Source organism: Leguminivora glycinivorella, chromosome 18, assembly GCF_023078275.1.
Source record: "Leguminivora glycinivorella isolate SPB_JAAS2020 chromosome 18, LegGlyc_1.1, whole genome shotgun sequence".
Taxonomy (NCBI): Eukaryota; Metazoa; Arthropoda; class Insecta; order Lepidoptera; family Tortricidae; genus Leguminivora; species Leguminivora glycinivorella.
In genome coordinates, this window is record NC_062988.1 from 13,634,462 (window position 1) to 13,646,087 (window position 11,626).

Genomic DNA, 11,626 nt, shown 5'->3' on the forward strand with positions numbered 1-11,626 from the left:
AAAGTCTTGAAAGTGCGAAACGTTAACTTTGCCATCATAGTCGTTCAGGCGCTCATGAGTTCTTTGTATGGAAAAGTCGAAAACCGACTCGCACTTGACTAATGTTCATAGAACGTTGTGGTTTTTTTTATTAGCAAAAATGACTTAAGCGCCTTCAGAAGTGCAGGTGCTTAAGACCGTTTGTAAGTTAAAGTTAGCTGTGATGGCTCAACGAAGAAAGAAGATTTCAATATCCTACTTATACATATTTCATTAATTTAACTATACAGTTTTTATTACTCAAGCCAAGCGTTACGTTAGCTATTGCTATTGAAAGGAAAACTTGTGTATAAAGCTTGAAACAAATTATGGAACGCGTCTGACGGACGCGGCTGACGACCGCGACTGTCGCGCGACGGCGATGCGACGCATACGAAATCAAACCTTATCGATATGGAAGTAGACGATGCGATGAGACGTGAAGGCGACGGTCGCGCGACCGTCGCCCACGCAAGACACGGCGTAAGTCCGTTTTCACATTATCCGATCCGATATCGGATGTCGGAAGGATTTCTATAGAAAAAATCCAAGATGGCGCCTGTAATGTATGGGATATCGGTCCGACATCCGATATCGGATCGGATAATGTGAAAACGCACTAAGTGTGCACAGTCTTAAAACATTCAGCGCCTCAGATAGCGGTAGGACACCATCCGATTCATCCGAACGCTCAAGGCCACGTCCACGGTTTATGTATGTCCAATAGTTTGCACAATTCAGTGTCATATTCATTATCTAGATCGCGGCAGTGGACGGCGTTCGTCGCGTTTTTAGGTGATTATCTGATTATCGATGGACTATCGCATCGTTCTAAACTACCGCGCAGCAGCGCGAACTGAATTAAACGTATGTTGGTTGCAATAAGGTACGTAGATTTGTTTAAAAATATGCACACTTGCCACCTGCGGTAATAAAATTTTATGGCTTGCGCGATGATCACATTTATTAATGTCATAACCGCCAATTACTTGCATTTGAAATTGAACTTTAATTACTAAGAAATAACGTTGTTTTTGTAAAAAAATGAAAATAATTTTTACTACATTCCGAAGTTTTCGTTTGTCAACTAGACGCACACATTTGCAACTAAGCGATCGGACACTTGAGTGTCGAATTTGTAGGTGACATTGTATCTAGCCTCGTGGCGCCGAATGTACTTTCTAAAGTACATAATGGTTTCAATGGAATTTTAACTCTCATAAACAAATAAAATATAATTTCTTTTGTTTATAAAATTTTTCGAATAACTGAAATTGAATTCAATCTCAAGTACAATAAGAATCAAAATTCCCTAGCAAAAATTTTGTATGGTGGGCGCCACGAGGCTCGGGAAGTTTTTAAATTGATGTTATCGCATCGATCTACTGAGGGGGGTGGTGCCTACAGTAGTTGTAGTTGTATGCATACCTAGCTCACGCACACAGACGCGTCCACTGGCGCCGCGCCGGTGTCTGCGTGCGCTCTCTGCAATGTCTCTGCAAATTCTATGCACAGCGCAGAATATGCAGAAACCACATGGTGGTCTGTGGCAGAAACTCAATAGACATTTTTAGGGTTTTTAAAATAAGTACCTAGGTACGTGAAGTAACATGGTAAATTAAAAATTATCATTAGATACTTATTTGAGGAGGTGTAAACAATTTCCTTCGTTTTGCCATATATCAATAATTACCTATCTATATTAAATTAATTAATCCGTATACATTATTAATCCGTATACATTACATTTTTACAATTAAGTGTATGAATTATACTTTTTATCGTACGGTCAGCTACATAAATATCTATACACCTGTATTCATTCAATTTTGAACCTTCTTCTTCAGTAATAAGTTTCGATATGTAAAGAAATTGAAGGACGATACAAGCACAGGCGGGCGGAGACACCGCGCGCCGCTGCGGGCGCGGTGGGAGGGAGTAGGGGTGTCGATGGACGATGTCACGCGGGATTCGCCGCGCGAACTCATCATTCGCGCGGTCGGCTCCCTTCGCTGCCTGCACACGTTCGCTGCTCTCGTACGATTTGATATTATACAGGGTGCCCGGTAATTAATGGACAACCTTTTAACCACCAAGAGGGCACCTTATACTGGTCCAGAAAATCTATGGGATATGGGTTAAATTGTGGTGTAGGCGAAAGGCTGGCAACCTGTCACTGCAATGCCATAGTTTCGTTTTCTTTTAACCCCTTATTTGCCTGAGTGGCACCTTATATTGGTCCAGAAAATCGACTTTAAGGTTTAGTAAAAGCCGCCTGGTTTTCGAGATTTTCACAATTTTTAAAATTTTAATACCTACTACCTAAAATTTTAAAAAGTGTGAAAATCTTAGAAAGTGTGAAAATCTCGAAAACCAGGCGACTTTTACTAAACCTTAATGTCGATTTTCTGTAAGGTGCCCTCTTGGTGGTTAAAAGGTTGTCCATTAATTACCGGGCAGGTGCACCCGATATATTTGTCAAGCAATTTCTGACGTAAGAAAGCGCGACTCATTCGCGCAGTCGGCTCACGTCTCTCGTTGTCGTACAATCTGACATTATTAAGCTACCTTTTATCGCTTGGCTTTAGTTCGCATATACAAGAGTACCTATAGGTACTACAAGGTCCAAAGCAAAATACAACAATAGATAATGTATTTACTAAATAATATTTTTAAATTTAAAAGTGGAAAATGTCTGCCATGGGTGAGACTTGAACTCACGGCCTCTGAATCGATACTCCAGCGCAGACGTTTCTGCTAATCAGAAGTTAAAATTTAAATAATAATTATTTAGTAATTTCCCGCTAGAAACTTGCGTTATACAATTCTGTATACTTTTTCAGCTACCATAACCAAATTTGGATTAGATTAAAAAAACCTTTAAGTAAAACTTAGAACCTTTCAGATTGTTTTACTCACCCTTTCTGATATTTACCATACTTACTTACCCCGTTATTCATAAACGTACACTAAAGTAGAATGAAGGATTCCTAGTTGTTTTTATATATGTATGTATGTATGTATGTATTTTTGGAAATATATATTTAGGTTTATGTATATTTATTATGTAACTTCTTATGTAAAGCACTTTTTTTATAGCCCGTTTATGTGTCCCACTGCTGGGCAAAGGCCTCTCCCCGTGATTTCCACAGCTCCCGTTGGTGTGCTATTTCTGGCCAATTAGTCACGAAGGTGTCAAAGTCGTCCCGCCATCTCCGTCTGGGCCTGCCACGTCCGCGCTTAATTTGAGGCATCCACTTAGCTTGCTAATAATTGCTTTTATAGGTAATGTAAATTTGTTTAAAACAAATTTTATATTCATCGTCATTTATTGATATTCAAAGATTGTCAAACATTTCCTTGAGATAGATAGAAGCGTTGCGTCCCAATTCCACCAAGTGGTTGATGGCTTTGCGGCGGTGGCTTCTCATCACGGGGCTTTCTCCATCCTTGCTTGCATCTTCATCTGCAACCAGATCAGAAATTTCTGCATAGCTCTTTAGTCCGTTTTCACATTATCCGATCCGATATCGGATGTCTGAAGGATTTCAATAGAAAAAATCCAAGATGGCGCCTGCAATGTATGGGATATCAGTCCGACAACCGATATCGGATCGGATAATGTGAAAACGCACTTAGGCTGGTTTAAGTGTCACCATAGAGGAATAAGTAAGGGAAGAGTTGTAACTCCATACATCAGTAAATGCGGGTTATTTGTAGTGACACCTAGCGACAATCATGCGTCAAATAGCACTACTCGATACTAGATGTCAACAGTGTCTCGTCTGCCAAAAATTTAATATAAGAACAGTTTACAACTCATATTACAAGCAGAAGGAATTAAAAACAGAATACTGATTAATAGTATGGTAATATTAGCTAAAAATTGGTGAGCAGTAGACATTTCGTTCGTCGCGACATCTATTGACAAGTACTGCACTGATAATTTACGCTATTTGACGCGTGATGGACGCGTGATTGTCGCTAGATGTCACTACAAATAACCCGCATTCACTGATGTATGGAGTTACAACTCTTCCTTTACTTATTCCTCTGGTTTCACGGACTATTTTTTTTATACCACGTCGGTGGCAAACAGGTATACGGCCCGCCTGATGGAAAGCGGGATAATATGTGTTAAGTTCAGTGTACATTTTAGAGCCAAGAGTACGAGTCCGCGCGGAGGAATAAATTAATAGTCGTGCGGATCGCTCTGCGCGCTCGTCGGTCTAATGGACACTAAAATTAGCCTTAAACTTTTAATCTATTATACTATAAAAAACAAATACAAAATTTTAATCCCTTCATAGTCATTGTGGCGACTCTTAACAAAACAGACGGTCTTTATCGTTCGAATTCACGCTTCTTTTGGTCTTAGAGGCCCATTTACTAAGGGATGGCCAATAATTAAATATTATATCAATTATTCTACGTATGCCCACATCACTGCTCAGATCCAGATCTGAGGGACGCGACAGCCATGCTGCTGCTTATTGTATAAAAAAGGATCGTCAACACGAAAAGGAGAAATTATTACCTGAATCTACAGCACGGAACTTCGAGTACTGAGAATTAAAGGTCTTGCTGGCGCGACGCCAGATTTCCTTGAGTTGCTGGACGACTGGCGACTTGGAGAGCTGGTTGGCCATCGCGTGGAGATCGTCCACGTTCGCCGTGAGGAGTACGTACGACTCCGCTCGGGCGAACAGGACAAACGCTGCAACAGGTTTCATGTCACCAAACAGTGTACTTTCCGTGGTATCACTCTTAATGGCCTTGAAGGAGATCAGCGTTGGCCTCCCAGGTTATCACCAGCTGTGTCTGTGTGTCTGTCTGTATGTCTGTTTGTCTGTCTGTCTGTCTGTATGTCTGTATGTCTGTCTGTCTGTCTGTCTGTGTATGTGTCTGTATGTGGCATCCTAGCTTCCGAACGGATGAACCCATTTAGATTTAGATGTTTAGTTTGAAACCTGAATTAGTCGGGAGTGTTTTAGCCATGTCTCATGAAATTCGGTCCACTATGTCGCGGTTTTACAAAATTTTAATTTTTTGGTTGAGTAGGTTATTTTCTGTTGTTCATTTCTATGTGTAGCTTTTTCCCTTTGCCATGAATAAATAATGTATATTTCTATTAACTGTTTCACCACAGTTTTCAATTATTATTCAGCATTAATATTTAAGTTAGATGTAAGTATTAGATTTGCTGTGTCCTTACAAAACTAACCACACATTATATGTAACACCTTTATATCTGATTTGTGACATGCAATAAACGATCCTATTCTATTATATTCTATTCTATTTCTTTATTAAACAGGCAATGAATGGTAGTGTCTATGTCGGGCGAGAATTCTCCCTGAGGTGTAGCAGGCCGCAAGCCGTCCCCTCTCGTGAGGGGACGGGAAAAAACGGCGAGTCCCACACATCGTGCGTAACTGCATTCCCAGGCCGCAAGCCATTAGCGAACTGATAATGTCAGGCCAAGATAACCCTGACGAACCCTACGCCGTGTCAGACGACGCAACGGAGGCACGCTGTTAGGTCATCCCCTAAATAAAGTATTGTTTTTTTTCGTCTGTTTTTGATCTGTTTTTTACTATTTATGTTTCACAGTGCCTTGGTTTCACTGATATGCTGTGTAACTTATTTGATAAATAAATAAATAAGTTGGCAGCGGTTTTGACAGCCCCACCTTTGCGAGGGCTAAGTAAATGGAATAAATACATCGAAGTTTACGACAAATCGCTGCCCAAAATATGTAGCTACCTAAATGGTCCAAGGCTACTAAACTGTAGGTACTAACATATCGCTAATGTGAGCGACACTTACACAGTAGGTAATCCAATTATGTACAAAATTGGCTTTTAAGATGGCATCACGACACGTTATAAATTTTGGCACAAGAGATCTCAATTTACCGAGCAATTGAAATTAATATCAAAGAATTATATTTTCTGGTAAACTATAGGTTGAACTAGTTGTTGGTATCTAGTAATTACCAACGAAGCCGAGAAAAGCCTCAGGGAAAAACGGAGCCCATAACCATAACCATAAGCCTCAGGGAAATCAAAATCCGTTAAAATTTTTAAACCTTATATTTATGACAGCATTGACAGCTCTATTTTTACCCGACTACGGCAACGCAAAAGGAGGGTTATGATTTTGACCGGTATGTATGTGGGTATGTAATGTATATATGTATGTATGTATGTTCATCTGTTCCCTCATAACTTCTAAAGTACTCGTTAGAATTTGACAAACGATATGTCATTCGAATCGTCTTAATTGTCCGCTGGTTATAGGCTATATGACGTCACAGCAAACGAAACATGGCGCCCTCTAGCGGTCATAAAGTAACGAAGCAAAAAAATAAAATGAAGTTAGGTTGACATGTTGTATATCATTTGAAAGGGCTTAATAAGCACATTTCAAATATGTACATATTGTAAGCTTTTATTTCCAGCATTACCTGATTACACCGGATAATTCAGTATTTTCTCGGAAAAATTGACTATTTGCAAATCCGCAAGCGATCTGACATAGTTTCATGCATTATCCGACTTCGGTTACACACAAAGGCTTTTGCCAAAGGAACTAATTTGGCTGCTTTATATAATTATTTTATTAAAGACTTGCAATATTTTTTCGACCTAAAGTTCAATTTCGTACAGCAAATTGTCATAATAACAACTAGAAGTAGTTTGACACTGTTTTGACATTCTGACGTGTATCATAGATTGTAGGACACCCTAGATGTAGTAAATGTTACGTCATCATGGCATAATGAGTTTCCACTACGACGATATATTATTGAAAGCCAGTTAATCATCTAAAATTAATATAATTTTCATAAAGAGAGAGAAATGCGGTATCACGATACTGATTGTCAGCTATACCTGTCTCTTTCAGTATACGGTATGCTTCATGAGAGTTATACATACCGTAGACGCGGTCCTAAACCTACTTAAAGACCCACGCGGTCCTAAGCGGCGTCTAAACTTAAAGTGTCGGGCAAAGCCCGACGCACGCGGTATTAAGCCGGGCGCCCTCGGCGCCCTCTAACTTAAAGTGTCGGGCGAAGCCCGACGCACGCGGACCTAAGCCGGGCGCCGAGGGCGCCCTCAAACTTAAAGTGTCGGTCGAAGCTCGACGCACGTCGTCTTAGCCGGGCGCCAAAGGCGCCCTCTAACTTAAAGTGTCGGGCGAAGCCCGACGAACGCGGTCCTAAGCCGGGCGCCGAAGGCGCCCTCTAACTTAAAGTGTCGGGCGAAGAACGACGCACGGTGTCCTAAGTCGGGCGCCGAAGGCGCCCTCAAACTTACTGTCGGGCGGAGCCCGACGCACGCGATCCTAAGCCGGGCGCCGAAGGCACCCTAAAACTCAAATTCGCCCGACGCACGGTGTCCTAAGCCGGGCGCCTTCGGCGCCCTCTAACTTAAAGTGTCGGGCGGAGCACGCGGTCCTAAGCAGGGCGCCGAAGGCGCCTCAAACTTAATGTGTCGGGCGGAGCCCGACGCACGCGGTCCTAAGCAGGGCGCCGAAGGCGCCCTCTAACTTAAAGTGTCGGGCGAAGCCCGACGCACGCCGTCTAAGCCGGGCGCCGAAGGCGCCTCAAACTTAAAGTGTCGGGCGAAGCCCGACGCACGTGGTCTAAGCTGGGGGCCGAAGGCGCCCTCTAACTTAAAGTGGTGGGCGAAGAACGACGCACGGTGTCCTAAGCCGGGTGCCGAAAGCGCCCTCAAACTTAGTGTCGGGCGGAGCCCGACGCACGCGATCCTAATCCGGGCGCCCAAGGCGCCCTCAAACTCAAAGTGTCGGGCGAAGCCCGGCACACGCGGTTCTATGCCGGGTGCCTTTGGCGCCCTCTAACTTAAAGTGTCGGGCGAAACACGACGCACAGTGTCCTAAGCCGGGCGCCGAAGGCGCCTCAAACTTAAAGAGTCGGGCAAAGCCCGACACTCGCGGTTCTAAGCCGGGCGCCTTCGGCGCCCTCTAAGTTAAAGTGTCGGGCGAGGCCCGATGCACGCGGTCTTAAGCCGGGCGCCGAAGGCGCCCTCAAACTTAAAGTGTCGGTCGAAGCTCGACGCACGGTCCTAAGCCGGGCGCCGAAGGCGCCCTCTAACTTAAAGTGACGGGCGAAGAACGACGCACGGTGTCCTAAGCCGGGCGCCGAAGGCGCCCTCAAACTACTGTCGGGCGGAGCCCGACGCACGCGATCCTAATCCGGGCGCCGAAGGCACCCTAAAACTCAAAGTGTCGGGCGAAGCCCGGCGCACGGTATCTAAGCCGGGCGCCTTCGGCGCCCTCTAACTTAAAGTGTCGGGCGGAGCACGCGGTCCTAAGCAGGGCGCCGAAGGCGCCCTCAAACTTAATGTGTCGGGCGGAGCCCGACGCACGCGGTCCTTAGCAGGGCGCCGAAGCCGCCCTCAAACTTAAAGAGTCGGGCGAAGCCGACACTCGCGGTTCTAAGCCGGGCGCCTTCGGCGCCCTCTAACAAAAAGTGACACACGCGGTTCTATGCCGGGTGCCTTTGGCGCCCTCTAACTTAAAGTGTCGGGCGAAGCATGACGCACGGTGTCCTAAGCCGGGCGCCTTCGGCGCCCCTCTAACTTAAAATGTCGGACGGAGCCCGACGCACGCGGTCCTAAGCAGGGCGCCGAAGGCGCCCTCAAACTTAAAGAGTCGGGCGAAGCCCGACACTCGCGGTTCTAAGCCGGGCGCCTTCGGCGCCCTCTAAGTTAAAGTGTCGGGCGAGGCCCGATGCACGCGGTCTTAAGCCGGGCGCCGAAGGCGCCCTCAAACTTAAAGTGTCGGGCGAAGCCCGACACATGCGATTCTAAGCTGGGCGCCTCGGGCGCCCTCTAACTTAAAATGTCGGGCGAAGCCCAACGCACGCGGCCCTAAGCCGGGCGCCTTCGGCGCCCTCTAACTTAAAATGTCTGGCGAAGCCCGACGCACGCGGTCCTAAGCCGAGCCTAAATTTTTCTTGTAATAAGCCCGGCGCCCTCGGCGCCCTTTAAGGTGTCGGGCGAAGCCCGACGCAGGCTTTCTAAGCCGGGCGCCTTCAGCGCCCTCATACTTAATAAATAAAATAGTAACCCCAAAGTAAGTTAAATAAAAAATAAGTTCAAAAACTAAAACCCGACTACTATAAAATGTGCTCTAAAAAGTATGAAACAAGATAGAATTGTTTTATGAAATTATCATGCATGAAATTCACAGCTGTGTATTCTTTTCAATACATAAACTCAATGTTATAATAAGTTTGTAAATTTTAGATATACTTGCTGAGATTCAGAAGATGGCCGTGGTCGTATGCCACTTACCTTAAAGTTTATAATTGTGGCATACGACCACGGTTATCTTCGGAATCTCAGCAAGTATTTCTAAAATTTACAAACTTATTATAACATTGAGTTTATGTATTGAAAAGAATACACAGCTGTGAATTTCATGCATGATAATTTCATAAAACAATTCTATCTTGTTTCATACTTTTTAGAGCACATTTTATAGTAGTCGGGTTTTAGTTTTTGAACTTATTTTTTATAAATGCCAATAACTATCCGCCATCAATCTGAGTTAAGAGCTAAAACTGTTAAAAGCCCGTTTTCGGCTTTTAGCGGCGTAAATGATAGAAACCTTTAACCGCCGCAAAATGGGTATTTTGGTATTTGCAAAAATGTAAATAACAGTTTTTGGATTTTTGCTTTGACTCTTTTTTTATTTAAGTTTCTGCGTAAAGTATTATCTATAATAAATGACCAAACTTGTTGCTAATTTTTTTGATAACCGGTTTGGCCTAGCTACTTAAAAATCTTGCCCCTCTAGCACAACTTACCTTGTCGCGCGCGAGGCCATACTTGCTGATGTATGGACTCGCGCGCGACAAGGCAAGTTGTGCTAAAGGGTCGGGTAGGTACTTAAGGGCATTTATTTGTGTGGCTAACATATATTTTATATGTATAAGTAGACGTAGTAAAACACACTATTTTACTAAAAAATAAGAAGAAAACAATCTTGTCATTGCTCCAAAGGTACTTATTATATTAGGTAGGTAGGTATACTTACCACATATTAATGCGAAACGGCCCATTCTAAGTATCACCACCTAGGTCCGTAGGTAATAACAAATACATTAAACAGTAAAAAAAACACTTAACAACATTTAACGGAATGTAATTATTGAAATTAATTGCCCGAGAAATTAAAATCACATCAATACTTCACGACCATTTAAATATGATAATTTGAGGTAATTGGAAGAATGTTGGAGATGAAGGTTGATGGATGGAGAGGGAGGGGTAAACCCAAACAACGCTGGATGGATTATGTGAAAGAGGATATGAGGAAGAAAGATTTGAGTGTTGAGATGATGAAAGATAGAGGAGAATGGAAGAGGAAGACGTGTTGTACCGACCCCACATAACGTGAGATAAGGGTAGGAGGAGGAAGAAGAATTTGAGGTAATTTATATACACCGCGGGCCCTCATAACATAATGTGGCTGTGCCACCCAGTTTGAAAAGCGATGCTGTAATCAGGAACCTATAATAATCTATACATTCGTGGGCGTAGTACGTAAAACAAACCCTGTAAAGGCATGTCAATTACAGTTCTTATTCAAGTTTATCAACATTTCACAGCGATGTAGTTAAATCTAATAACGAAATTGAATAATCTCAAATTATAACCATTTTTATGAGTTTTATCGTGTCGTGTCGATTTAAAACACTCCCTTCGGCAGTGTTTTAATTTATCGCCACTCGTTTCGAACTTCCTTTTTTATACACTTGTATCTTAATGTACTATTCTATTTAGTTGGAAATGAATAAATATACCGTCTTACAAAAAAACATTTTTTCCCTTCACTAGCTCGGAAACACGTGTTTTGTCCTTTAATACCAGCGGGTAAAAACGCATTTTATCCACTAGTGGGTAAAGTAATTTGACCTTGAATAAAGTAAAATTAACTGCTTTAAAATTGATAAAAGTAGGTGAATCTAGTAATAAAGACACAGAGAACCTCCTATAGAGTGGCAGTCTTGTATATTTGGTTCGCGATACGAGTCACCAGTGTTTGGGGTGCGAGGAGCGGGCGGGGAATGTGTTAAGCGCGCTGTGATTGGCCGTTTCAAGGACGGCGGGCAGTCGCGCCAGATGAAAAGGGACAGAAGTATGACTGTCCCTCTACTGACGCGTAAGTGGCCAATGTAAGTTGACCTATGCCGGCTCTGAATAAATTATAAATATGACTTATTTGTGGAATGTAATGCCGTCTGTTTTTAAATTTGAGCTTCTTGTTACCTTTCCACACCATTTCACACTACAGGTGGACATCTTTAAGGCATCAAAATACCCTTTTCCAATTTTTTTGTGCCAAAAACACCCGCTGCTTTCGGGTCTGTTACTTGGTCGATACTGATCGGGCACGGCGAGCGCCCGCGCTTATATCAGTGCAAATACTAGGAAGGCTGGCGACCGCGAGTCGTCTTGTAATAGATGTCTATAGGGGTTGGTCTGTGAATAAAGATGATTTACCAGCTGTGGAACTACTGGAAGCAGTGATAAACGCATTTTTTGCGTTGTAGTTTCCTCTCTATAGTGAG

The 11,626-nt window shown here is 43.3% G+C and overlaps 1 protein-coding gene across 1 annotated transcript; it reads right to left on the reverse strand.

Moving 5' to 3' along the window:
* Nucleotides 1-3,328: 3,328 nt before the first annotated feature.
* Nucleotides 3,329-10,191, reverse strand: LOC125236012. Its single transcript, XM_048142693.1, has 3 exons — nt 10,090-10,191; nt 4,556-4,735; nt 3,329-3,484 (listed from the first exon to the last, which is right to left on the reverse strand). The coding sequence occupies exons 1-3, from the start codon at nt 10,112-10,114 to the stop codon at nt 3,357-3,359; spliced, it is 333 nt and encodes a 110-aa protein (XP_047998650.1). The 5' UTR covers nt 10,115-10,191; the 3' UTR covers nt 3,329-3,356.
* Nucleotides 10,192-11,626: the final 1,435 nt, after the last annotated feature.